General features: G+C 46.1%; 1 protein-coding gene and 1 pseudogene across 1 annotated transcript in view; one reads left to right on the top strand and one right to left on the bottom strand.

Moving 5' to 3' along the window:
- cfap77 (cilia and flagella associated protein 77) overlaps positions 1 to 25,946 on the bottom strand; it is a 193,159-nt gene extending 167,213 nt beyond the window's left edge. Inside the window, exons 1-2 of the mRNA XM_068011859.1 lie at positions 25,847 to 25,946; positions 25,328 to 25,544 (exon numbers count right to left, since the gene is read on the bottom strand). Of these exons, the coding sequence (XP_067867960.1) occupies positions 25,328 to 25,411 (84 nt within the window). The 5' untranslated portion in view covers positions 25,412 to 25,544; positions 25,847 to 25,946. The remainder of the gene's footprint in view (positions 1 to 25,327; positions 25,545 to 25,846) is intronic.
- On the top strand, positions 2,792 to 2,900 carry LOC137347868 (U2 spliceosomal RNA; annotated as a pseudogene).
- Positions 25,947 to 26,000: the final 54 nt, after the last annotated feature.

The raw sequence follows: 26,000 nt of genomic DNA, 5'->3' as shown, positions 1-26,000 counted from the left end.
AATTCAGTCAGTCCCATACCCTCACTCTATCCCTGTAACCCTGCAAGTTTATTTCCCTCAACTGCCTATCCAATTTCCTTTTGAAATCATTGATCGTCTCCACTTCCACCACCCTCATAGGCAACAAATTCCTGGTCATTAAGACTCACTGCATAAAAATGTTCTTCCTCACATCCTTCCTGTATCTCTTGCCCAAAACAGTAAATCTGTGTCCTTGTACCATCAGCTAATGGGAGCAGCTTTTCTTTGTCTACCTTATCTAAACCTGTCATAATCTTGTACACCTCTATCAGATCTCCTCCAACCTCCTTTGCTCCAAGAAGAACAAACCCAGCTTCTCCAACCTAACCTTGTAGCTAAATTCCCTCATCCCTGGAACCATTCTGGTAAATCTCCTCTGCACCCTCTCAAGGACCTTCACATCCTTCCTAACGTGTGGTAACCAAAACTGGATGCAATACTCTAGTTGTGGCTTAACCAGAGCTTTATAAAGGTTTGCATAACTTCCCTGCTTTTGTACTCAATACCTCTATTTATGAAGCCCATGATCCCATATGCTTTGCTAACTACTCTCTCAATATGTCTAGCCACCTTCAAAGATTTATGCATATGTACCTCGGGTCCATTTGTGGTCATGCCTCCAGCTGTTTAGATTCCATACTCTAGAATTCTGTCCCTAAATCCTTTTACCTCTCCATTTCCCTTGTATTCTTTAAAAACCTCCTTAAAACCCACCCCTTTGACCAAGCTTTTGTTCGCTTCTACAACTATATCGATTCTTTGGCTCAGCGTCCATTTTTGTCTAATTACGCCTCTGTAAAATGCCTTTGGATGTTTTTCTATGTTAAAGGCACTATGTGCATGAAATTTTATGCTGTTGCTGTCTTTACTGAATCTACTGCTTTTCAGTTTATACTTGTGCCCCCTTGTTCGGTTCTACCATACGAAGTCCAATATCCCTGATTGGTTCTCTATATCTCGCAGCCTTACTAATTTGAATTCCTGCATATTATCGCCTCAGCCTTCTCCTCTCCAGTGATTCTGTGAACCTACCCTCATATTTTATCTTCTCGTCTCCCAATTATTCTAGTCACTTTTTTGTGCATCATAATTGTACTGCCTAATAAACCCAATTGGTAGTTTATAGCCTGAAACATATGGGCTGACAGCATTATTTGTCCCTCAGTCAGGAAGAGCAGAAGAGTATGAAATGTCTTGCACTATTGCCAGTAAGTATATCAGGAGCATAAAGGATTTATTATTCATTCCAAGCACACTATCTTCCAGTTTATTTTGAGCATGAGGTCACATTTCAGTTCAGAGGAATTTTGAACGTGCTTATGACAGCAACCCTGTCACTTGGCATAAGAAAAGAAATTGGAGAATGCCCCATTTGTAACATTCTGATTTCAAGTGGTTCATTGAAATGAAATATTTCCACTTGGAGAGATATATTGGACTAGATATCAGAACCACTTTTCTTTTGGTATTGTGAAGAGAATTGGTGATATCATAAAATTAATATTTCAATCGTTGCCTCAAGTGTGCCTCTCCTTGGGTAAAACTAACAGTGATGAAATCACAGTCACCACAAAGTAAACTAAACCATGCAACTTACAAACCTGTAGATTTGATTAAAGTCCTTAGTGCAAGACTCTGATTTCACAAAACTTGGTGATAATTTGTGTGTGTTCTGGAAATACTCAAATGACACAATATAGCTAAATTTGAATGGTGCACAATGAAGATTGACCTTTTACAGTTTTGGGGTAAGATTATCTACAATAACTTGCATTTATAGAGCACCTTTAATGTAGTAAAGCGTTTCAAGGTCCTTCACAGGAGCGTTATCAAAAAATATTTGACACCAAACCACATGAGGAGATATTGGCCAGAATTTTAGACCCCCCACCACCACCCACCCACTCCTGGGATTGGGCTGGAGGTGGGGGGGGGGGTATAAGATGGAGCGGGAGACAGTGGGTGCCGTTACTGTCGCCTACCCACCCTCGCTGCCATTTTACCAGCAGCAGGGGAGGTGGCAAATAGCCCGCCCGCCCCAGGTCAGTTGAGACCCTTGTGGCCAATTAATTGCCACTTAAGGGCCTCCTCTTGCCTCCGCTGGTATATTACTTTGTCATACTACATCACTTCGTCAGCTGAGGAGGCTGCCCGGTAATACTAGGCGGCTTCTTTGCGGGCCCAGTGGGGGGGAGGGATCCATCCTAATCGGACACCCTGTGCCCCACAGAGGGCCCCCTCAGCATCACAGGGAGCACCTCCCCCTGCCCTCCTGATCGACCCCTACGCCCCTCACTGGGGCCAAGCCGATTGTTCCCAGCAAGGCCCGAAACCCCACAACTTTTCGGGGCTGGTGTCCCTCTTGCTCCTCACACTGGCTGCAGTCCCAGCAGTGGCCCCCACTCCCGGTGGCGCTGCTGGGACTGAACTGCCGCCAGCTCACTGGTTGGCTGGCAGCTCTTGGAGGTGGGGCTTCCTGCCTCAGAGTGATGGAAGTCCCACCCGGGGCCAATTAAAGGCCTGGGCTATGCAAAATTGCAGCGTGGCTTCCGGGCCCAGTGGAGGCAGGCTTGCCCCCAACTTTTAAGCCGGTGGGTGGGGCCACTGCCGCCACATAAAATTCCAGCCATTAGAACAAGTGACCAAAGGCTTGGTCAAAGAGGTAGGTTTTAAGGAGTGTCTTAAAGGAGGAGAGGGAAGTAGAGAGGCGGAGAGGTTGAGGAAGGGATTTCTGGGGTTGAGGGCCTAGGCAGCTGAAGGCACAGCCATCAATGCTTCTCGGCCTTTTGGCTAAGATCAAGTGTAGTATCTGTTCTTATCAGTGCTTATTTGATTGAGAAGAGACCATGATCATTGCCTTTTGATCCTGGGGAAGCTTTGAGTAAAATGGCTATAACCAATTTTCGAGCTTCGGGCCAGGGAGTGCGCAACACCGTTCGGGTGGCCGTGAAGGACAAGGAAGGAGATGCACCGGTCGATCGCACCTTCTTCATCAAGAAAATTCTCTTCGATTGCTGCGGATTTCAAGCGACGGACCTTTTCTGCCTGCAGGATTTCCCCAGCAGTGGATACTTCGACGTGACGTTCCGGAATGTGGCGGGATGCATCAAGTTCCTGCAGGCGTTCAAGGAGAAAAGGGACCGGGCGCCACTGTCGATCCTCACAGCGGAGCCGCTCTTCATGCTTCCGTCACAACGGGACCAGGTGGTGACGATTCACCTCTACAACCCCCATGTTCCGGTGGTGGATGTACTCACCTTTCTCGCCAGGTACGTCGAGGTGGCCGGCAGCAGCACTGATGTCAAGGATCTCTTTGGGATTTGGACCAGCAAGCGGCAGGTCAAGGTGACCTTGAAGGTAGATCCCAGTGGAGCCATCATCCACCCTCCCTCCAGCTTCGCTATCGGGGGAAGTCGAGGCTTCTTGGTCTACGCTGGGCAGCCCAGAGTTTGCTGCACCTGTGGCAAATCTGGTCACATGGCAGCCAACTGCAGCACGGTTGTTTGCAAGAACTGCAAGGAGGAGGGCCATCAGACCAAGGACTGTAAGCAGGCTAAATGTTGCAACTTGTGCGGTGCGGCAGGCCATCTCTAGAAAACCTGCCCCAAACGCTGCCTCAGTTATGCTCAGGCGGCAAGGCCCAAGGGAAAGCCGGGAGATGGTTCGACAAAGGCGTCCGCTGTTCGAAAGGAGACCAGCAACCTTCTCCGCAGTGAGGAACTTCAACCTGAGAAGGAAGGGGAGGCAGCTGAAACCAGCGACCCAGCACCTACCCAGCGCCTGGAAACCCCTCCTCCACAGACAGAATCAATGGAGGAGGAGGCAGCAGATGGACAAACAGGTCCGTGGCAAGTGGTCCAGAGGAAAACCGCAAAGAAAAAACACCCCAAAGCGCAACAGGCCACCACCCAAACCAATGGCAAGTCTGAATCAGACTGCAACAACTCCTCTTCACTGGACGGGGGAATGCTGGAACGACAGCCCCTTCAAAAGAGGTGGCAGAACTCCAAGATGGATGATAAAGCTCCCAGCCCCCGGGCACTGGAAGCTGTGATGGGCCCGGTGTGCCCCAACCCCAATGCGCCACACCTAACGACGTGGCCAACGCATCTCAGCTCCGGGACACCGGGACAAAGACACGTCTGGCGCACCTCAGCTCCGGGAAGCTGGGAGCAGTGATGTTTCCGAGATGGAAGCAGCTGAGGACAACCCAATCCCCTCTGCCTACAAGACCCCCCCGATGTCACCCGAGCGGAACAAACACTGCATGAAAAGCAGGAGGGGTTTCTGAGCCCAACCAACGTGAAACTGCTTGTGTACACGTTGGGTATGCAGGAACATCCCGAAGGACTGGGACTAGCAAGGACAAATGGTATGGGAAGCAACAAATAACTTTTAAAAAATGAGTGTAAGAATTGCTTCCATTAATGTGCGTAGCATTAAATCTACTACGCGATGTGTTTCAACCTTGGATTACCTTGCCAAGGTCAAAGCTGACCTACTGTTTCTGCAGGAGTGTGGAATATCACACCTCAGCACCTACAGGCAGTGGTCGCGATGGTGGTCCCACGGGCCATCGATCTGGTCGGAGGGTAATGATTGCCGTTCCTCCGGCCTGGGTATTCTGCTGCGGGGAGGTAACTTCACCATCTCCGAAGTTAAGGAGGTGGTGGGCGGTCGCCTCCTCGTAGCAGACGTGATGTACAACAACGCTCCGCTCCGGTTGATCAACGTGTACGTCCCGGTACAACGCCGCGAGCGGCTGACCGTCTTCCAGCAGCTCCCACTGCTGCTGGCGAAGTCCAGGCCGGTCATCCTAGGCGGTGACTTCAACTGCATCATCGATGCGGCTGGACAATCCGGCAGTGACGACAGCAAACTGGACGCTACGTCCAGATTCCTAATGGAAACAGTTAAAGATGCCAAACTGCACGACTTCTTCAGCAAACCTGCAGACGGAGCGCAGCGCAGATACACATGGTCAAGATCAGACGGGTCTGCCCGTTCCAGGATTGACTTCCTGTTGGTGTCCCGTGCTGTCACGGTCGGATCCACCGACGTCAAGCCGGTGTTCTTCTCCGACCACTGCCTCTTACTGGCCAACTGTCACTTACAGGACGACCAGCGGGTTGGCAGAGGGACGTGGAAGCTCAATGCTACACTGCTGACCCCAGAGAACGTTGAGGAACTCAAAAGGGATTACAAAGGTTGGAGGACCGTGAAACCCCTCTTTGAGTCTCCAGTTCACTGGTGGGAAGCGATCAAGGAGAACATCAAGAGGTTCTTCATCCACAAAGGTGTACAGAGGGCGAGAGAGAGACAGAGGGAAATGTCCCGACTCCAGAAAATTATGCAAAATCTACTCCGGTTGCAGTCAATGGGGGTCGAGGTCAAAGAGGACCTCCAAGAGGTGAAGAGCCAGCAGGCCTCGCTCTTTGCCAAGGAGGCCCCCAAGATCATCTTCTGGTCCAGAGTCTGCTCCATCGAGCAGGATGAGACGTGCTCGCGTTACTTCTTCCAAAAGGTACACAGAGAGAGCTCTGTTATCAGCAGCCTGAAGGAGGAAGATGGCTCGGTAATGTCTTCGCAGTCCGAAATACTAAGGATCAGCAAATCCTTTTATGCTGGGCTGTATGACGCGAAGCCCACAGACAGCAGAGCCTCCCAGTCCTTCCTGTCATCTATCACAGAGGTCTTAGATGACAGCAGGAGGGAGAGATTGGACAAGCCGCTAACTCTGGACGAGCTGACAAAGGCCGTCGAGTCCTTCGAGACGAGTAAAACTCCCGGGAGCGACGGCTTACCGGTCGAGTTGTACTCGGCCCTGTGGGACTGGGTCGGCCCGGACCTGCTGGAAGTATACGAGAGTATGCTCCTGGCCAGCAGCATGTCAGAATCCATGAGGAAAGGCATCATCACCCTCATCTACAAGCAGAAGGGGGAGAGGGCAGAAATCAGAAATTGGCGGCCCATTTCACTGCTTAATGTTGACTACAAGATTCTGTCCAAAGTCATAGCCAGTCAAGTCAAATCTGCTCTGGAGTTGGTGATTCACCCCGATCAGACCTGTACTGTACCCGGCAGGAAGATCTCTGATAGTCTCGCGCTACTCAGGGATACGATCGCCTATGTGCGGGACAGGAGGGTGGACACCTGCCTCATCAGCCTGGACCAGGAGAAGGCTTTTGACAGGATATCGCACACCTACATGATGGACGTGCTTTCCAAAATGGGGTTTGGGGAGGGAATCTGCAATTGGATCCAACTGCTCTACACAAACATCAGTAGCGCAGTCTCAATCAACGGGTGGGAATCAGAAAGTTTCCCGATCAAATCTGGAGTCAGACAGGGCTGTCCTCTCTCCTCGGTCTTGTTTGTTTGCTGTATTGAACCCTTTGCTGAGTCTATTAGGAAGGATGCGAGCATAAGAGGGGTGACAATCCCAGGCAGTGGAGGCACTCAGGTCAAAACCTCCCTGTACATGGATGACGTCGCCATCTTCTGCTCGGATCCGCTGTCCGTGCGCAGACTGATGAGCATCTGCGATCAGTTCGAACTGGCCTCGGGAGCCAAAGTTAACCACGGCAAGAGCGAGGCCATGTTCTTTGGGAACTGGGCTGACCGATCCTTTGTCCCATTCACCGTCAGGTCAGATTACCTGAAGGTGCTGGGGATATGGTTCGGAAGGGCCGGGGCGTGCACCAAAACATGGGAGCAGCGAGTAGCCAAGGTACGACAAAAGTTGGGCATGTGGGGGCAGCGATCTCTCTCCATTGTGGGTAAGAACCTGGTCATCAGGTGCGAGGCGCTCACGTTGTTGCTCTACGTGGCGCAGGTCTGGCCCATACCCCACTCCTGCGCCGTGGCAGTCACCCGAGCCATTTTCCGCTTCGTCTGGGACGGGTCCGGAGGGACATGATGTTCAAATCTCTGGACAAGGGCGGGAAAAATGTACCCAACGTGGCCCTCATCCTGATGACCACCTTCGTGTGCGGCTGCATCAAGCTGTGTGTCGAGCTCCAGTACGCAAACTCCAAGTGTCACTACGTGCTGAGGTTCTATCTGTCCCCGGTGTTGCGAAGGATGGGCCTGGGCACATTGCCGCGGAACGCTCCATGCAGTTGGGCCGTGCCGTACCACCTATCCTTCGTGGAGCAGTTTATGCGGGAAAACACCTTTGACCACCGGTCCATCAGGCAGTGGTCTGCACGGAATGTCCTCAAGGCCCTACGGGAAAAGGAGACGGTGGATCCTGTCGGATGGTTCCCCGAGCAGACCGTCAAAGTCATTTGGCGGAATGCCTCATCACCAGAACTTTCAAACAAGCACCAAGACGTAGCTTGGCTGGTGGTGAGAAGGGCCCTCCCCGTCAGATCCTTCATGCACACCCGAAGTCTCGCCCCCTCCGCACAGTGCCCCCGCGTTGGCTGTGGTGGGGAAGAGACAGTCGCCCACCTCCTCCTGGAATGTGTCTTTGCAAAGCAGGTGTGGAAAGAGATGCAGTGGTTTTTGTCGAGGTTCATCCCAAGCAGCTCTGTAACACAGGAGTCTGTGCTCTACGGGCTGTTCCCAGGGACGCACACCGAGACAAACATCAACTGCTGCTGGAGGACTATCAATTCGGTGAAAGACGCCCTTTGGTCTGCCCGAAACCTGCTGGTCTTCCAGCGCAAAGAGTTGTCCACCACCGAATGTTGCAGACTGGCACATTCCAAGGTCCAGGACTACGTGCTGAGGGACGCACTAAAGCTTGGGGCAGCCGCAGCAAAGGCTCAATGGGGAAAGACTACAGTGTAAGGTCCCCCCACCAAGCTGAACTGAGGGGCTGGATCCATGGGAAACCCCTCGAACTGTATCGTTGATATTTTCATTTGCTGTAAATGTGAAACTGTAATTGGCATGACAATAGTGAAATGGAAGGGTTGTGAAGAAACTCATGATAGTATTGAAGGAAACTGATCTCCCTTGCAACGTTTGTATTTTTTGGTATTGTTTGAAACTGTTTGGCAATGTAATTTTTGCAAATTTTTATGAATAAAGTATATTTTGGAAATAAAAAAAAAAAGATCAATGGTGAAGTGATTTAAATTGGGGATGTGCAAGAGGCCGGACATGGAACACCAGAGAGATCTGGGAGGGTGTAGGGCTGGAGGAAGATCGGGAGAGAAGAGGCCAAGGAGGGATTAGAAAGCAAGGATGTGAATTTTAAAATCGAGGCAATATTATTTTGAAAACTAATTTTGTAATGTTTTGAAATCAAATCAAATCAGTTGTGGTTTAACACTTGGGGGAAAAACTTAAAAAGCTGAAGACTTATTAAAGCCATTTTATGCTGAAGTATATTGTTTTAATTAGATAATGAAAGATTGACTACCAGCCCTTCAAAGATCAGGAACATGCAGCTCTTTCTGAAGTCGAGACATCTTTTATTTTATTTAGCACATCCCAGTAGATTGTGCCAGCATTGGCCTTCCCACTAAATCAGCTAGATCCCACATTGTAAGCTACAAGATGTTAAGTAATTTGTTGTAAGTGAAATCAAATTTAATTGCCTTCTGCAGCAGACACACATGTAAGCCTACTGTTAAAGCTGTAAGTCTAGTGATTTCAGATGTCTTCTGGAAATCCACCATGCAGCTAAATTCTAAGCAGCCATGTAATGGGGCAAATTCGCCCTTAAACAACCAACATAATGACAGAGTATTTTGTATATAAACTTACAATTCCTGTAAAGTATTGTGGGATCAGTGTGAGTGAATTGTTCAGATTAACTGCAAGATGTTTCCTATAATGATTATTATGTTATAATATGACTGGTGAATGTTAATGATCCTTATGTGAAAAATGTAAAACAATTTTACTCAAATGTTCTTTGCGTGCCTTGAAAGAAAATAAAAATTGATTGATGGATTAGGCTACTTGAATTGGTACTGGGGCTGATACAGGCAAAAAGGGTTCTGCTAAGCTCTTGTCCTTTCTGTTTTACCATAAACCTGTAAGATAATTTAAGAATACTGAGGTCATTCAGCTTTTACCAATCATTTAAAATAGCCAGACTGTGATATGAAACATCGCCTTCAGATTGGAATGCAAATGCTTCACATCTTGAGTGCTGCTGTAACTGACACCAACTTCTTACTGGCTGCCCTGATGGTATTCAAAATGTGTTGTTGTAGCTAACCTTCTAGTGTAGTTATGAAGAAAATCTCAAAATTAAAAAAAAAATCTGAGTAAGTCTGCAGCTAAAATTTCCACAAAACTGTGTTTTGTCAACCTAATATAAACTGGGAAAACCTAAGTGGGCTGGAGTCACAGTTGCTAGATGTGGTGCAAGACTGTTTCTTGACCCAGTGTGTCAATGAAGCCATGAGAGGCAATGCTCATTTTGATCTGGTAGTCGTTTATGACCCAGAAAATATACTGGATATGAAAGTCATAGCATCCCTAGGAACAATGACCATAGAATGACTAAATTTAACATGATCTGGAAATCAGAAGGGCAGATAAATTTAAAAGGGCTACTAAATTTGATGAAGGAAGGATCGATTCAATTAAATAAACTGGGGGAAGTTTTTTTTTATTTTCAAAATATACTTTATTCACAAAAAATCTGTAAAAAATATATTACCAAACAGTTCCAAACAGCACCAAGTCAAAAAATACAAACAGTGCAAAGCAGGTCAGTTTCCTTCAATACAGGAGTAAGTTGCCTCACAACCCTTCCATTTCATTTTTCATGCCATATACATTTTACAGCACATGAAAATTTTCCCGATGCAGTTCGAGGGGTTTCCCATGGATCCAGCCCCTCAGTTCAGCTTGGTGAGGGGACCTGACACAGTGGTCTTTCCCCATTGAGCCTTTGCTGCGGCTGCCCCAAGCTTTAGTGCGTCCCTCAGCACATAGTCCTGGACCCTGGAATGTGCCAGTCTGTAATATTCGGTGGTGGACAACTCTTTGCGCTGGAAGACCAGCAAGTTTCGGGCAGACCAAAGGGCGTCTTTCACCGAATTGATAGTCCTCCAGCAGCAGTTGATGCTTATCTCGGTGTGCGTCCCTGGGAACAGCCCGTAGAGCACAGACTCCTGTGTTACAGAGCTGCTTGGGATGAACCTCGACAAAAACCACTGCATCTCTTTCCACACCTGATTTGCAAAGACACATTCCAGAAGGAGGTGGGCAACCGTCTCTTCCCCACCACAGCCACCTCAAGGGCATTGTGCAGAGGGGGTGAGACTTCGGGCGTGCAGGAAGGATCTGACGGGGAGGGCTCTTCTCACCACCAGCCAAGCTACATCTTGGTGCTTGTTTGAAAGTTCTGGTGATGAGGCATTCCGCCAAATGACTTTGGCAATCTGCTCGGGGAACCATCCGACAGAATCCACCATCTCCTTTTCCCGTAGGGCCTTGAGGACATTCCGTGCAGACCACTGCCTGATGGATTGGTGGTCAAAGGTGTTTTTCCGCAGAAACTGTTCCATGAAGGATTGGTGGTACGGCACAGTCCACTTGGAGTTTGCGTACTGGAGGTCTGCACACAGCTTGATGCAGCCGCACACGAAGGTAGTCATCAGGATGAGGGCGACGTTGGGTACATTTTTCCCGCCCTTATCCAGAGGTTTGAACATCGTGTCCCTCCGGACCCGGTCCATTTTGGATCCCCAGATGAAGCGGAAAATGGCTCGGGTGACCGCCATGGCGCAGGAGTGGGGTATGGGCCAGACCTGCGCCATGTACAGCAACAACGTGCGCGCCTCGCACCTGATGACCAGGTTCTTACCTATAAAGGAGAGAGATTGCTGCTCCCACATGCTCAGCTTGTGTTGTACCCTGGCTACTTGCTCCTCCCAGGTTTTGGTGCACGCCCTGGCCCTTCTGAACCATATCCCCAGCACCTTCAGGTAGTCTGACCTGACGGTGAAGAGGACAAAGGATCGGTCAGCCCAGTTCCCAAAGAACCTGGCCTTGCTCTTGCCGTGGTTAACTTTGGCTCCCGAGGCCAGTTCGAACTGGTCGCAGATGCTCATCAGTCTGCGCACAGACAGCGGGTCCGAGCAGAAGACGGCGACGTCATCCATGTACAGGAAGGTTTTAACCTGAGTGTCTCCACTGCCTGGGATTGTCACCCCTCTTATGCTTGCATCCTTCCTAATAGACTCAGCAAAGGGTTCAATACAGCAAACAAACAAGACAGGGGAGAGAGGACAGCCCTGTCTGACTCCAGGTTAGATCGGGAAACTTTCTGATTCCCGCCCATTGATTCAGACTGCGCTACTGATGTTTGTGTAGAGCAGTTGGATCCAATTGCAGATTCCCTCCCCAAACCCCATTTTGGAATGCATGTCCATCATGTAGGTGTGCGATATCCTGTCAAAAGCCTTCTCCTGGTCTAGGCTGATGAGGCAGGTGTCCACCCTCCTGTCCCATACATAGACGATCGTATCCCTGAGTAGCGTGAGACTATCAGAGATCTTCCTGCTGGGTATAGTACAGGTCTGATCAGGGTGGATCACCAACTCCAGAGCAGACTTGACGCGACTGCCGATGACTTTGGACAGAATCTTGTAGTCAGCATTAAGCAGTGAAATGGGCCGCCAATTTCTGATTTCTGCCCTCTCCCCCTTCTGCTTGTAGATGAAGGTGATGATGCCTTTCCTCATAGATTCTGACATGCTGCCGGCCAGGAGCATACTTTCGTATACTTCCAGCAGGTCCGGGCTGACCCAGTCCCACAGAGCCGAATACAACTCAAATGGTAAGCCATCGCTTCCGGGAGTTTTACTCGTCTCGAAGGACTTGGCCTTTGTCAGCTCGTCTAGAGTTGGCTTGTCCAGTCTCTCCCTCATGCTGTCATCCAAGACCTCTGTGATAGATGACAGGAAGGACTGGGAGGCTCTGCAGTCTGTGGGCTTCGCGTCATACAGCCCAGCATAAAAGGATTTGCTGATCCTTAGTATGTCGGACTGCGAAGATGTTACTGAGCCATCCTCTTCCTTCAGGCTGCTGATAACAGAGCTCTCTCTGTGTACCTTTTGGAAGAAGTAACGCGAGCACGTCTCATCCTGCTCAATGGAGCGGACTCTGGACCGGAAGATGATCTTGGAGACCTCTGTGGCAAAGAGCGAGGCCTGCTGGCTCTTCACCTCATGGAGGTCCTCCTTGACCTCGACCCCCATCGTCTGCAGCTGGAGCAGATTTTACATACTTCTCTGGAGTCGGGACATTTCTCTCTGTCTCTCTCTCGCCCTCTGAACACCTTTGAAGATAAAGAACCTCTTGATGTTCTCCTTGATCACCTCCCACCAGTGAACTGGAGACTCAAAGAGGGGTTTCACGGTCCTCCAACCTTTGTCATCCCTTTTGAGTTCCTCAACGTTCTCTGGGGTCAGCAGTGTAGCATTGAGTTTCCATATCCCCCTGCCAACCCGCTGGTCGTCCTGTATGTGACAGTCATCCAGTAAGAAGCAATGGTCGGAGAAGAACACCGGCTTTACGTCGGTGGATCCGACTGTGACAGCACGGGACACAAACAGGAAATCAGTCCTGGGGGATGTTTTTTTTAACAACACTTCAGCAGAAGACAGGTTGATCACCTTTCAAGATGCAATGCTAAGCATGCAGAATAAATACATTCCCTAAACCAACAAGCTCACATTAAGCAATTGTGACCCTGAATGGATTCATCAACAAATTAAAAGTGAGATAAAGAGGGAAAATGGATTGTACAAATCCTATATGGAGAAATGGTTCACTGGGATGAATGTAAGAAAATGCAGAAGCATGTTAACTGGAAGATCAGAGTGGCAACGAGATACCTAGAAAAAGACATAGCAGTTAAGACTCAAGCATAACAGTGGAAAGAGGGCAATCAGAGAAGAGGTGGAAATCATAAAAGACACAAACAGACCTGAAACTGGTGAAAATAGTATATATTCCAAATGACTATATCCTCAAAGAGAAGACATCAGCAACATTCCCTCTTTCGACAAAGATATCCCAACTATAATGAGTGACTTAAAAGAAGAGCTACAAGTCTGATCAATAGTATCATGGTTCTGAGTTATGAGGAAAGCTTTTCAACCAAGAAAGTGTGGGGACAGAATAATACAGGGACATTTAAGGTGAAATAATTAATCAATCATGTACTACTAACAAACTAACCTCGGAGCTGCAGAGACAGCTTATCAGAATTGACTTCATAGTTTCAGGGCTGCACAGACAGCTTATCAGTAGAAGTAGACTAACAAGCAAAAACTAACAGGACAGCTGCAGGCTGTATAATAGTAGCCCATTGTATAGCAATCAGCCTAACGGTCCAAGGAGATAGGGGGGATGAGAAACTGCTCGAGGGGAAGGTGAGGCAGTACCCCAATCAGGCCATGACACCAAGAAACTGCAGAGCTTGTAAACCAATTGGGAACATAAAGGGGGTGTCACTGATTTGTATGAAGAACTATAAGAAAGGCTTGATTTCCCTGCTCAGGCAGGAGAGGAGAGAAGAGTCCAGGTGTTGTTGTTGTTTGCTTAGCTGATGTAACCAAGAAGTACTGCAATAAAGTTTCTTAAAGCTACAGTCGGACTTCGTCTCTCTTTGTGTAACTAATGGGATCCAACAACTTGGCGTAGTCGGCAGGATCGCTGGAGGATAAAGACTGAAGCCACAGACATCGGACCTATCGGCGCTCCCAGAGGTAAGGACTCCCCTTTGTGTTAAAAGTCCTTGGTCGTTGTCTAAATTTCGGTTCCCTGCCACGTGATCCCAAACTTGGCGGTATTTGACGGAAATACCCTTTCTTGTGCGGCTCGAGACCCCCTTTCTAGACGTCTAACTTGGCGGTATTTGACGAAATACCTATTTGGCGAAAAGCCTGACGGCTCGAGACCTACTTCCCTACTTGAATGGATAAAATGACAGGCGAAGGCAACCGACAGTTACCAACTACCGTCAAAGGTGGGCGGGCCCCACCTGACGTTTCCGAAGATGAAATACTTCGGCAGTTGAAAGAATATTTATTTTATTTTATTTAGAGATACAGCAATGAAACAGGCCCTTCGGCCCACCGAGTCTGTGCCGACCAATAACCACCCATTTATACTAACCCTACAGTAATCCCATATTCCCTATCACCTCCCTACACTAGGGGCAATTTACAATGGCCAATTTACCTATCACCTGCAAGTCTTTGGATGTGGGAGGAAACCGGAGCACCCGGCGAAAACCCACGCAGACACAGAGTGAACTTGCAAACTCCGCACAGGCAGTACCCAGAATCGAACCCGGGTCCCTGGAGCTGTGAGGCTGCGGTGCTAACCACTGCACCACTGTGCAACAGTTTAATCTGGCTAAAGCGTACACCGAAATTGGGCAAAAATATGGCACCTCCACGGGACAGTGGTCCCTGGAAGATATAAAGAGAGTCTGGGGAAAAACAACCTGTTTAAAGGATAAAGAACGGACCCAATGGTCCCTAGCCGTAATGGGCCAGATTCGGGAGCGCAATGAGATTATGTGACAAGCCCAATGTGATCGTGACCTAACGAGTGCAAAGGATCAACTGAAGGCGGTCTGCGAACAACTGAAAATTGAAAAGCTTGCAAAGGAAAAGCTAAAGGCTGAAAAACAATCTGAAAAGGAAAGGCTAGAGATTGAAATTAAAGAGCTTAAAAAACAACTACAAGACCAGCAGACGACCCAACCGAAGGAACTGGGACAGCTCTGCGAATCCCACCGACCACCTTCAACTAACTTGTATCCGAGTTTGAAGTCGTTACAAACGGAACAATGGAAGATGCAACTGCGTGAAGCAGGTCTAGCCGACTCTTCCAGTGAAGAAAGTGACAATGATGATGGGTTACTGTTTCCGCGACTAGCTCCCCTTAAACAGATACGCGTTAAGGTCAAGACGGAAAAGAAGACTGTGAACGGTAGCAAGGTCACCACGGCCGAGCACAACGCGTACTGGACATACGTCCCGGCTTCCCCTGAGAAAATCGACAAGTGATCCACAAGATTGCCCGACCCGAAGAAAGGGGGTCTGAAAACGTGGGAGCAGCTGGAACGATTGAAGGGAATTTACGATCTCCACCCATGGGACGGTCAGATTCTGACCGTAATGGTGCCCAGGCGAGTGAGCCGAAAGCTAAGGAGAGAGGTCCAAATTGCTTTGGGTGAAGATGGTCAGCTACTAGACGCCGGATGGATTGCGATAAACACGTGGTTGCGAGAGTTTTGTCCTGCAAAAACGGACTGGAGCAAAGTTGCAGCCTGTCAGCAGAAGAACTCCGAGGACGTGCGGGAGTATGAAGAGAGGTTTAGGTCCATCTGGGTGGAATACTCAGGGATAGTAGACCCTACTCCAGAGGAGCTGGATGACACCAGTTTTGGACCCTTAAAAACTGCTTTTGTTTATGGACTGAAGCCAGAACTGTCTAAAATACTGAAGGCCACCCTACCGGAGTGGGACGCGGTAAGAGTAAAATACTCAGAGTTAATTGACAGATGCGCTCAGCTGGACAGGGATATGGGAGTCAAGCTTCGAGCCGTGCAGACGGATCCAGTACCGAAAGAGCCTGACAAAGAGCAAGTTAGGCGACCCGGCCCCTGTTACTACTGCGGGAAGGAAGGCCATTGGGCTAAGGCGTGTAGAGCGAGAGGACGAGGCAGAGGACGCCAAGGATGCAACCCGGCACCCAAACCAGCTCCCTCCACTGACACCAACGTCCTCTTTGAGAAGTTCAAACGGTTGACGCCCCGCAACAGAAGGAGATGTCCTCCTTACTTGACGCGACAAAAAACTAGAGGAGCCCTCCCTTGCCCTTTCGGAACCTCTCCTAGCGCTAGTAGAAAATAGAAAAGATGGATTGTATGTAACTGCGAGGGTGGGCGATCAAGACATTGACTTCTTATTGGATACCGGAGCCGAATTAACGTGTCTACCTCAACGATACCGAAATACAGAAACTCCCTACCGATGGACGGTAAGACTAAAAGAGCTTACGCAGCTGGGGGCAATGGGTTGGTAATTAAGAGGACCCAGCCCGTACGCATTGGTCTTGGTCCGCACGAATTGATAACGCCGGTCTGGGTAGCTCCGGTGGACCAAGCACTCCTCGATTTGGACATTCTCACTCAGCTGAACTCCTCGTTGCATTTTGAAGGAGGCCAGGTAACTTGGTCTATCAGAAGTTTGAAGAAAGAGCAGCTGAGGGAGCACCCAATATGGGCCCAGGATAAGAACGATTGTGGGCTACTTCAGATGGAACCGGCAATGTTTACGGGTTCCGCTCCGCCCTGTACTAAGCAATACCCCATCAGTCAAACATCTATTGCAGGAATCCTACCCGTAATTAGACAGCTAGAGGAGCGAGGCGTGCTGGTTAAAACACACAGTACCTCAAACAGCCCTGTGTGGCCAGTACAGAAGCCAAACGGGACCTGGCGGCTTACTGTCGACTATAGAAAGGCTAAGCAGTGTATTGATCAAAAGGCCCCTCTGGTAGCTGACCCCTCTACGGTATTTAGTGCCCTGAAGCCTGAACACGAATGGTTCTCTGTTATCGATATGGCCAACGGATTTTGGTCGGTGCCACTGGCACCCGAAGTCCAACCGTGGTTCGCCTTTACTGTACAACAACAACTGTACACCTGGACTCGCCTGCCGCAGGGTTTCCACAACAGCCCCACGGTATTTCACATGGCCCTACAAAACCATTTGAGGGAGTTACCTTCCATGTACGCCACGGTCATTCAGTACGTGGACGACATCCTGTTAGCCTCTGAGACAGAAGAACAGCACAAACAAGATCTGCGTACCCTGCTGGACCACCTTCATCAGAGAGGACACAAGGCCAGTATTGACAAAGCACAGATAGCAGAAGGAGAGGTCGTGTGCCTGGGACAAAAGATTTCGAAAGGAAAGACAGAACTCACCCAGGACAGGACCACCGCCATTCGAGCTGCCAAACTGCCCACCACTATCCAGGAGCTTAGGTCCTTTTTGGGTTTGTGTAACTTCAACAGAAACTGGATCGACTCCTACACACAGCTGGCTCAACCATTAACTGATCTCTTGAAGGGAAAGCGGGCCTCTAAAGAATCAGTTACCCTAACCAAAGAACAACAAGAAGCTTTCGAAAACTTAAAGAGGGCTTTGTGCTCAGCGCCAGCCCTGGGAATCCCCGACAACGGGAAACCGTTTACCCTGTTTGTACGCGAAAAAGAGGGATATATGACTGCCATACTGACACAGGAGCACGGGGACAAACAGAGACCTACTGGATACTATTCGAAAAGACTGGACACTGTCGCCCTAGGATGGGGCAGTTGTTTAAGAGCTGTGGAAGCTACATGCCAAGCGGTAATGGCTACTGCAAGTCTGGTGTTAGATCAAAAGTTAACCATTGTGTCCGCACACAGTCCACACATTGCTATCTATGAACAGAGTATCCCAAGTGACAGCAGCCAGATGGACCTAGAGGCTCCTAATCTCCACATCGTCCGGGTCAGCCCGGTAAATCTGGCGACTATACTCCCGTGGCCTGAAGAGAGGGAGGAAGAAGAACATGATTGCGTGGAAATTATGGAAGAAACAGAGGAGGTAACCCTAGCGGCAGAGGAATCATTGCTCAACCCAGATTTAATCCTTTTCACAGACGGCTCATCCTTTGTTGACAACGGTACATGGAAAGCAGGATGGGCAGTTACAACCCTACATGAAGTTGTGGAAGTGGGATGCCTGCCTTCAGGGATATCGGCCCAACAAGCCGAACTGTGAGCCCTGTCGGAAGCATGTCGTATAGCAGAGGGGAGGACAGCTAATATTTACACAGACTCGCGGTATGCTTTTGGAGTCGCTCACGACTTTGGTCAGTTGTGGCGCAAAAGAGGATTTCTCACTGCTGCTGGTACACCTTTTCGAAATGGGAAAGAGGTCCGAGACTTACTGGAGGTGATGCAATTGCCACAAAAGGTATCCATTTTGAAATGTAAACCCCATACGAAAGACACCATGGAGGCAAAGGGGAATGCCCTGGCCGACAAGGCAGCCAAGGAAGCCGCCTCGCAAGGTGATCCCCCGGACGCACGGACTCAAATATGTAAACTGAATGCGTCCCATCTGACACTAAACCTACAAGTGATGCAGAGTGAATGTTCCAAAGATGAAAAATGGACCTGGATAGAAGCAGGGATTATGGTATCGGCAGCTTGGGGTGACCCACCAGAAGGAGGGCACGACATCGTCCCGGGAGTCTGGGTCTACGTGAAGAAAATACACAAAGAACCTTTGGGCGCCAAGTGGGAGGGACCTTTCCAAGTACTACTGACCACCCGGTCAGCAGTTACAGTCGAAGGAAAGCCTGGATACACGCCTCTCATGTAAAACGAGTGACCCGTGATTGAACGTCGAATTCTTTTTAGTGATGATTGTAATTCTGTATTTGATGTTTTTGCTTATTAAGTGTTGTTGTAAACAAGTAACTGAAGCCCCTGCAAAACTTATGCCTTTACAGAGCTCCCGTGGGCCCCTCTTGTGGCACAAGAGGCAACGTATTGAGTGTGACCCCTCCAGGTGTTGGAGGCTGTTTCTAGACAAGTAGAGACCATTAAAGGCACCTAGGTGGGATCAAGGGAATGATTCTTAAAAGTGTTTGAAGAATCAAAGCGGGGACTGTGGGGACAGAATAATATGGGGACATTTAAGGTGAAATAATTAATCAATCATGTACTACTAACAAACTAACCTCGGAGGTGCAGAGACAGCTTATCAGAATTGACCAGAGTTTCAGGGCTGCACAGACAGCTTATCAGTAGAAATAGACTAACAAGCAAAAACTAACAGGGCAGCTGCAGGCTGTATAATAGTAGCCCATTGTATAGCAATCAGCCTAACGGTTCAAGGAGATAGGGGGATGAGAAACTGCTAGAGGGGAAGGTGACAAGGCAGTACCCCAATCAGGCCATGATACCAAGAAACTGTAGAGTTTGTAAACCAATTGGGAACATAAAGGGGGTGTCACTGATTTGTATGAAGAACTATAAGAAAGGCTTGATTTCTCAGCTCAGGCAGGAGAGGAGAGAAGAGCCCAGGTGTTGTTGTTGTTTGCTTAGCTGATGATGTAACCAAGAAGTACTGCAATAAAGTTTCTTAAAGCTACAGTCGGACTTTGTCTCTCTTCGTGTAACTAATGGGATCCAACAAAAGGAAGCACTGGGGAGGTGATCTTATACAATTGTTAATGATTTAGAAAGTTAACGTGGAATATTACTATAAATAAACTGCTGGAGTGGAACTGGGGACACAAGTTCAAATTAGTAAAAGGTAATTTTAGATCTGATGTCAGGAAATTCTTCAAACAAAACATGATCAACATATGGAATGAACAACAACAACTTGCATTTATATACCGCCTTTAACATAGCAAAATGGCTCAAAGCTTCACAGGAGTGTTATCAGACAAAATTTGACATCAAGCCACATAAAGAGCTATTAGGACAGGTGACGGTCTCAGGTACGTTTTAAGGAGCATCGTAATGAAGGAGAGAGACACAGAGAGGCAGAGTTTTAGGGAGGGATTTCCAGTATTTAGGATATAGGCAGCTGAAGACACAGCTGCCAATGGTGCAGTGATCAAAATTGGAGATGCACAAGAGGCCAGAATTGGAGGAATACAGAGATCTCAAAGGGTTGTAGTGCTAGAGGAAGTTGCAGAGACAGAGGGTGAGATTTTAACTCATTCATACCCACTTACACAGAGTAAAAATTGGGCCCAGAGTAAATGAGACAAAATCCCTGGAATTGTTACATGGGATTGGGAAATTAGGATCTCTCTGAATGTATGAATTAATAGGCCTTCATCCATTATTCTCTTGTGATCAGTGCAAATGGATCAGTAAAGTCTGTATGAACAAATTAGGCCTTTGCAAGTTTTCTTAAAAATCACAAATTTACTTGTAAGTAAGTAGTTTGTATATGACTGAATTTGTTTATTACTGAGAAATTCTCACTGGATTCTAAACTATTGTTGTTTAAGAAACGGCAAGTCGAAAATGTGGAGCGCAAATCCTGAAGCCATGATTACAACATTAAACCAACCCTCCCGTGATCTCTATCTTGTTAACCAACTCCATATAATGCAAAAGTGATTCCTTATTTAGGATTTGAAGAATGAAATGTTACCAGGAGTTCAACAAAACCTCGAGTCTCATTTCCTTGTGCACTACATAATTAACTATTTAGAGTTGTAGGTTTGTGTGAAGCATGAACACTGGTATGAACAAGATGGGCCAAATGGTCTCTTTCTGTGTTGCATGTTATGTGTAATTCTACATAAACAGAGCTTTTTGTAGTGTAATAATTGGTAATGGGATAATGTTACTGTATTATTGTCCGGTCTAGCCTGGTGAAATGTTAATATGAAACAAAGGAGTGAAAAGAAAAAAAATTGCCAACATTTGTAGTACAGAAGATGTAGTGGTTTTGCTGGAATGTAAGCTTTCCCTGTTGGCTAACATGGATGACTTTCAGCTCTTTTCAGAGTGTGATATGCCTGGTAACAGCTTCTGGCTTTGGGACTCAGTACTACAATATGCTCTATTGCAGCCCTTGCACAACTGAGGCATTTGTTTTATCCTTAATCCTGCTAACGAGAACTGCAGGCACTTTCTTTCAGGCTCGGGATTGAGGCAGCTCATGTGATCTACTGAAGATTACTTTTTTAAAAAACCTCTTTGCTTATATTTACATAGAATAACATGGAACATACAGCACAGAAAGAGAGACCATTTGGCCCAACTGGCCTATTTATGATCCAGATGAGCCTCCTCATTCTTTTCGGTCACAAATTTTTAAAAAAACATACTCCACAGGAAACTGGAATACAAAGCTAGTAAGGAAGATGCAATATGCCTCAGAGTTGATGAACAGTTACTAATCAGGTCTACCCTTCAAGTTGCATATTCTTTTGCAAATCCTTATTGAGTATCTTCCATTTTACTAGATTATAATTTCTGTAGCTAACAAAAAATGAAGAAGCCTTCACATTTCACAGTATTTCAACATTTACCCAATTATTGTGAAATACACAGCATTTTTAATTGCCAGTCTTATTTTGTGGAGGGAATTAATTTTATCACAGGGTAGGGTAGCTCCTGATCTTAGCTGTTGCACCAGCGCCACCCAGTGGAAAATAAAGAATGCTGCGCACTACTGTGTCCTACTACAGCAGTACCTTGGTACGGGTGATTCTAGTTTGGAAACTTGTTATTATAATATTTTCATCATTATTTAATAGTGAAATTATGTTTGAAACTATAACAGCCAGTACTCAGTGAGGCAATATTTTCAACTCCAAGAAAAGAGAAATTAGCACCGCAGCCTCACAGCTCCAGCGACCCGGGTTCAATTCTGGGTACTGCCTGTGTGGAGTTTGCAAGTTCTCCCTGTGTCTGCGTGGGTTTTCTCCGGGTGCTCCGGTTTCCTCCCACAGCCAAAAGACTTGCAGGTTGGTAGGTAAATTGGCCATTACAAATTGCCCCTAGTATAGGTAGGTGGTAGGGAAATATAGGGACAGGTGGGGATGTGGTAGGAATATGGGATTAGTGTAGGATTAGTATAAATGGGTGGCTGATGGTCGGCACAGACTCGGTGGGCCAAAGGGCCTGTCTCAGTGCTGTATCTCTAAATAAAATTTTTTAAAAAATTCTTGAAGTTAAAATCAACTGCTGCATATTAGGCATATATCAATACACTGTTCTCTATTTTCCATTGTATGCCCAGTAAATGATTATACATCCATTACTCTAGGCTCATCCCAGATTCAAATTGAGCATAAAAATAGTAAGTGGACATTTTTAATTTTACTCCCATTATTTTTCTCTTTCGAAGTATTTGAGCAGCACATTTTAAAACCCATCAGGGAGTGTGGGAATAGTCTGAGCCATAACTTTTTTCTAAGATTTTCACTATTGTCATTCCATAGCCAGACAACAGAGCGCACAATTCCTGCCTGTGTGTTCTTTCTCCCTTTCAGTATTCTAGTTTTTCTTTTCCCTCAATTTTCCAGCAGTTTTCCTTCCTTTCTCTTGACTTCCATCGACTCCTTGCTGGAGTTGAATTCTCTTCCCGCCAGTACTTGTTCAAGAGAATAGTCTTCATGGCCAAACCTCCACAGTGAATGTCAAGAGATTCGTTTTCCATGGGGGTGGCACAGCCAATTTTCATCCTGTTCTTGTCCAACATGCACACACATTAACTACCAGGAATGATCACTGTTAGGAATCAGAGGTGGAAACCACAGCCAATGTGCCCCTCTCTAACCCAAAGGTGCTGCGGCCAATTGTGGCTTTCAATCTGCTGGCCCAGTTATGATTGAGAACATACTGGGGTTCAGACCTTGGATCTTTGCGGTCTTTATGGCTTAGCCACTCACTCTCTTAACAAGCTGATCCATCAAGGAAACCACTGATTCTTTTTCATTTATTCCCTTTCTCCGCTTGGCATGTTTCACCCTTTAAATTAATTTTCTTTTTTAAAATTTCAATTAAAAAAAAAACATTTATTTGCCTTTGTCTCTGCAGTGTATTTCTCATGCTTTACTCCCGAGGAAAGATACCAGAAGCATAAATGATTAGAAGATCTTTTCTCATGCTGCTCTCTAACTGGCTGCTTGGAGGTCCAGCCAGTTAGAGAGCAGCTGGTCCAAGTTGACTTACTTTCTGATTTCCCCGTCCCCTTTGTGGAAAATTGAGAAGCATATTTTTTAAAACTTCTGAACAAAATTTACATAAAAGCTTTGCTCAAGGAGACAGCAAAAATAATACTGTTTGCTGCATATTTTTCTATATCCAATCTAAGTAGAGTCTGTGATAAAATTGCATTGCAGTATTTCTTTGTATATATCTCATGGACAACTGTGAGTCATCATCTAAACCCCACTTCTGCAGCTAACATTCGGCTAATTTCTATCAGTTAAAATGATACATTACTTTAGAGTATGATATGAAATCCATTGCACCATAATGCACGTTCGTGTCTGCGTGGGTTTCCTCCGGGTGCTCCGGTTTCCTCCCACCTCCAAAAGACTTGCAGGTTGATAGGTAAATTGGCCATTGTAAATTGCCCCTAGTGTAGGTAGGTGGTCGGAGAATAGTGGGGATGTGGTAGAGAATATGGGGTTAGTATAAATGGGTGGTTGTTGGTCGGCACAGACTCGGTGGGCCGAAGGGCCTGTTTCAGTGCTGTATCTCTAAATAAATAATGTTACAACTGAGACGGGAGGAGTGAACTGTTTTTTCTAGTTCCACTTCTCCATAGGTCACCACATATATTTAAATGTTTACCCAGTTACCGATACGATCAATCATAGACTCTATTTTTATTCCAGAATAAAATACACTAACCAGGTTTCTTTAATAAACAAAATTATCAGTTTATAATAAAACAAGACTTAATCAGTAATGAAGCAAAGCATTAACACACAGATTGAAATATGAAAGTTTCCTTTTCACCTTAGCCCCACATTCACACACGCACACCGGTTAACTGAAAAAAATAGAGATTTTCTCTTTAGAGCTCTGTTACAAAAAAAGACAAAAAAGAATATTTTAGCCAAATACTTGCTAATTCTTGAAGAAAAAAGAGAAGATATGGAAAGATGTCAGTTGTCCCTTTTTGGTTTGGCATCCCAAATACGCGTAAGCAGCTGTCACTGGGATCTTTCTAGAACAGTTCTTTACAGGTAACGGTGAAGATCAGTTTGGCAGGCTTTCCAGAAGAATTGCAGCAACAGGGGTTTCTGGCAGGCCTTTCAGGAGGAATACAGCAACAATTTCTTTATTTCTTACACTTGATTCAAACAGCTTCTCAAAGCGATGAAAAAGCTGGCAGGCTTTTCAAAGAGATGAAAGAGGGTACTGATGGTGACTGCTCTCTTGGTTGGTTTTCTCCAACTATCTTCAAAACAGTTCACACTCCCACACATTATCCAAAGTGAAAAACAATATCTCAAGAGTCAAGCCTCCTGACCCCCATAAATCTTGACCTGTCACTTCACCATAAGCATCTTCCCCAAGTCAAAAAGCCCCTGCTGGGTAATTATCTGAAGACAGGTGACTTCCAGTAAGGGTTGTTTACAAACCAAGTCCAAAAGACCTTCCGATGACCCGAGTGAAAAAACATCCATGGAACCTTTTCCAATTTTCCCAAATAAAACAATGTCCATAATTCTAAAATACATGAGTCCTCAAACAAAAACTTAACAAAAAGTACAGAAGCAATATCATAACAACACAACCAGAATTACTTCCGTTGATGTAAACAATCCCATGGCACTATTTGAAGAAGAGCAGGGAAGTTCTCCTGGTGTCCATCTAATATTTATCCCTTAACCAACATCACGAAAACAGATTATCTGTTCATGTATCTCATTGCTGTTCGTGGGATCTTGATGTGTGCAAATTGGCTCTCGCATTTCTTTACAGCAGTGACTACACTTCAAAAGTACTTCATTGGTTGTAAAGCGCTTTGGGAAGTCTTGAAAGGCACTATATAAATGAAAGTGCTTTCCTCTCTCTTACTGTTACAAACTGACCAGATGTTCTTACATTTTAGAGCATTGGTGCCTTTATTGATTACTGCATGAAACTGAAAAATGTGTGATATTTTCTTTCTGTGCAGCAGCTAACATTAAATGTATCTGTTTTTCCATAGAATTCTATAGTCAAGTATTCATATTTGTTTCATGATTCACTGGTGAGATTCAGAGATAGTACACAGTATCTGGGCCAAAATACACCCAATGAATTAAATACTTAATTGTTAATGAGGAGATTTTTGAACCAGAGGTAAACACTTCTGTAGAGTCAAGAGGGATCTATATGAAATACAGAAGCACTTTGTGATGTTCCCTCCAGTCCTACCAATAATCATTAAAACATAATTGAAAAAAATAAGTCCCATTATTAATGAGAACAATTATCCCATGCCTTGTATAAAGAAAATACACCATGGAGAACAATGACATTTCCCAGTTTAATCCATACACACAAACATCTGTAATTTTGTCAATAGTAAATTATGGAATAAATGGGATAGTCTGCTGTTCCATTTTTAATCCTCCATAAGCTATCATATTTGAACATTTCCATTAAAAGTAAGATATTTTTTCAAGCGCATATGTGCATAGTCTACAAATTTTGATGATGCATTGTTCTTATATTGGCATTCCTCAAAACAGTTCACTAAATGTTAGTTGATTTCAAGCTTTGTTTTGACTCAAGTGCCAGGATTGTGATTCCTCAAGTCCTTACCTTTATTAAAAGAGGATTGATCAGCATGGAATCCCTGATCTCCCCAACACGATCTGTCTCTGACCACGATGGAGCAGATAGCATCTCTATTATACCTGATTAACCAGCAATGGTAATGAATTCTGGATTTTCACTCTTCCTGATGCTGGCTGACTACTGCTAAATGAAGGGATCACACACACTAACTTTGCTGTCCGACACAAGCTGGACGAGTCCACTGTGGGGAGAAATAAGGATTATGAAGAATTGAAGTGATGTTATACTATCATTCTCCAACAGCCCAATTGAAATTAAGCAGGTCGCTTTAAGCAGATTTAGTAAAATAGGCTTAAGTAAAACATGTTTCAGTATTGTCACTAGAAACCACACGAACTTAATTTACCTCCACACTATCATTTCATAACAACAAAATACTTGAAAGTTTTTGAACTTCAATCCCTGTTTTCTTGGGTAATTTTATCACATAAACTCAAAAGTACATTATCTCTTGGGTGTCTTGTTTTTCCTTAACTGTTTTACCTTAAATGTTAGCCAGAAAACGCACATAATACACATGTTACATCATTTTACATAGGGGCTCCTTGAAGCATTCATTACAGATGGTTTCGGCTGTTGGAATCCGTTGCCATGGCAACGGTATCCCAGACCGATTCCGTTGCTAAGGCTTGTTGAC

The sequence above is a fragment of the Heterodontus francisci genome, chromosome 32 (assembly GCF_036365525.1).
Source record: "Heterodontus francisci isolate sHetFra1 chromosome 32, sHetFra1.hap1, whole genome shotgun sequence".
Lineage (NCBI taxonomy): Eukaryota > Metazoa > Chordata > Chondrichthyes > Heterodontiformes > Heterodontidae > Heterodontus > Heterodontus francisci.
Note: the sequence above shows the minus strand (reverse complement) of the source record. Positions and strands in the feature narration are given on the sequence as shown.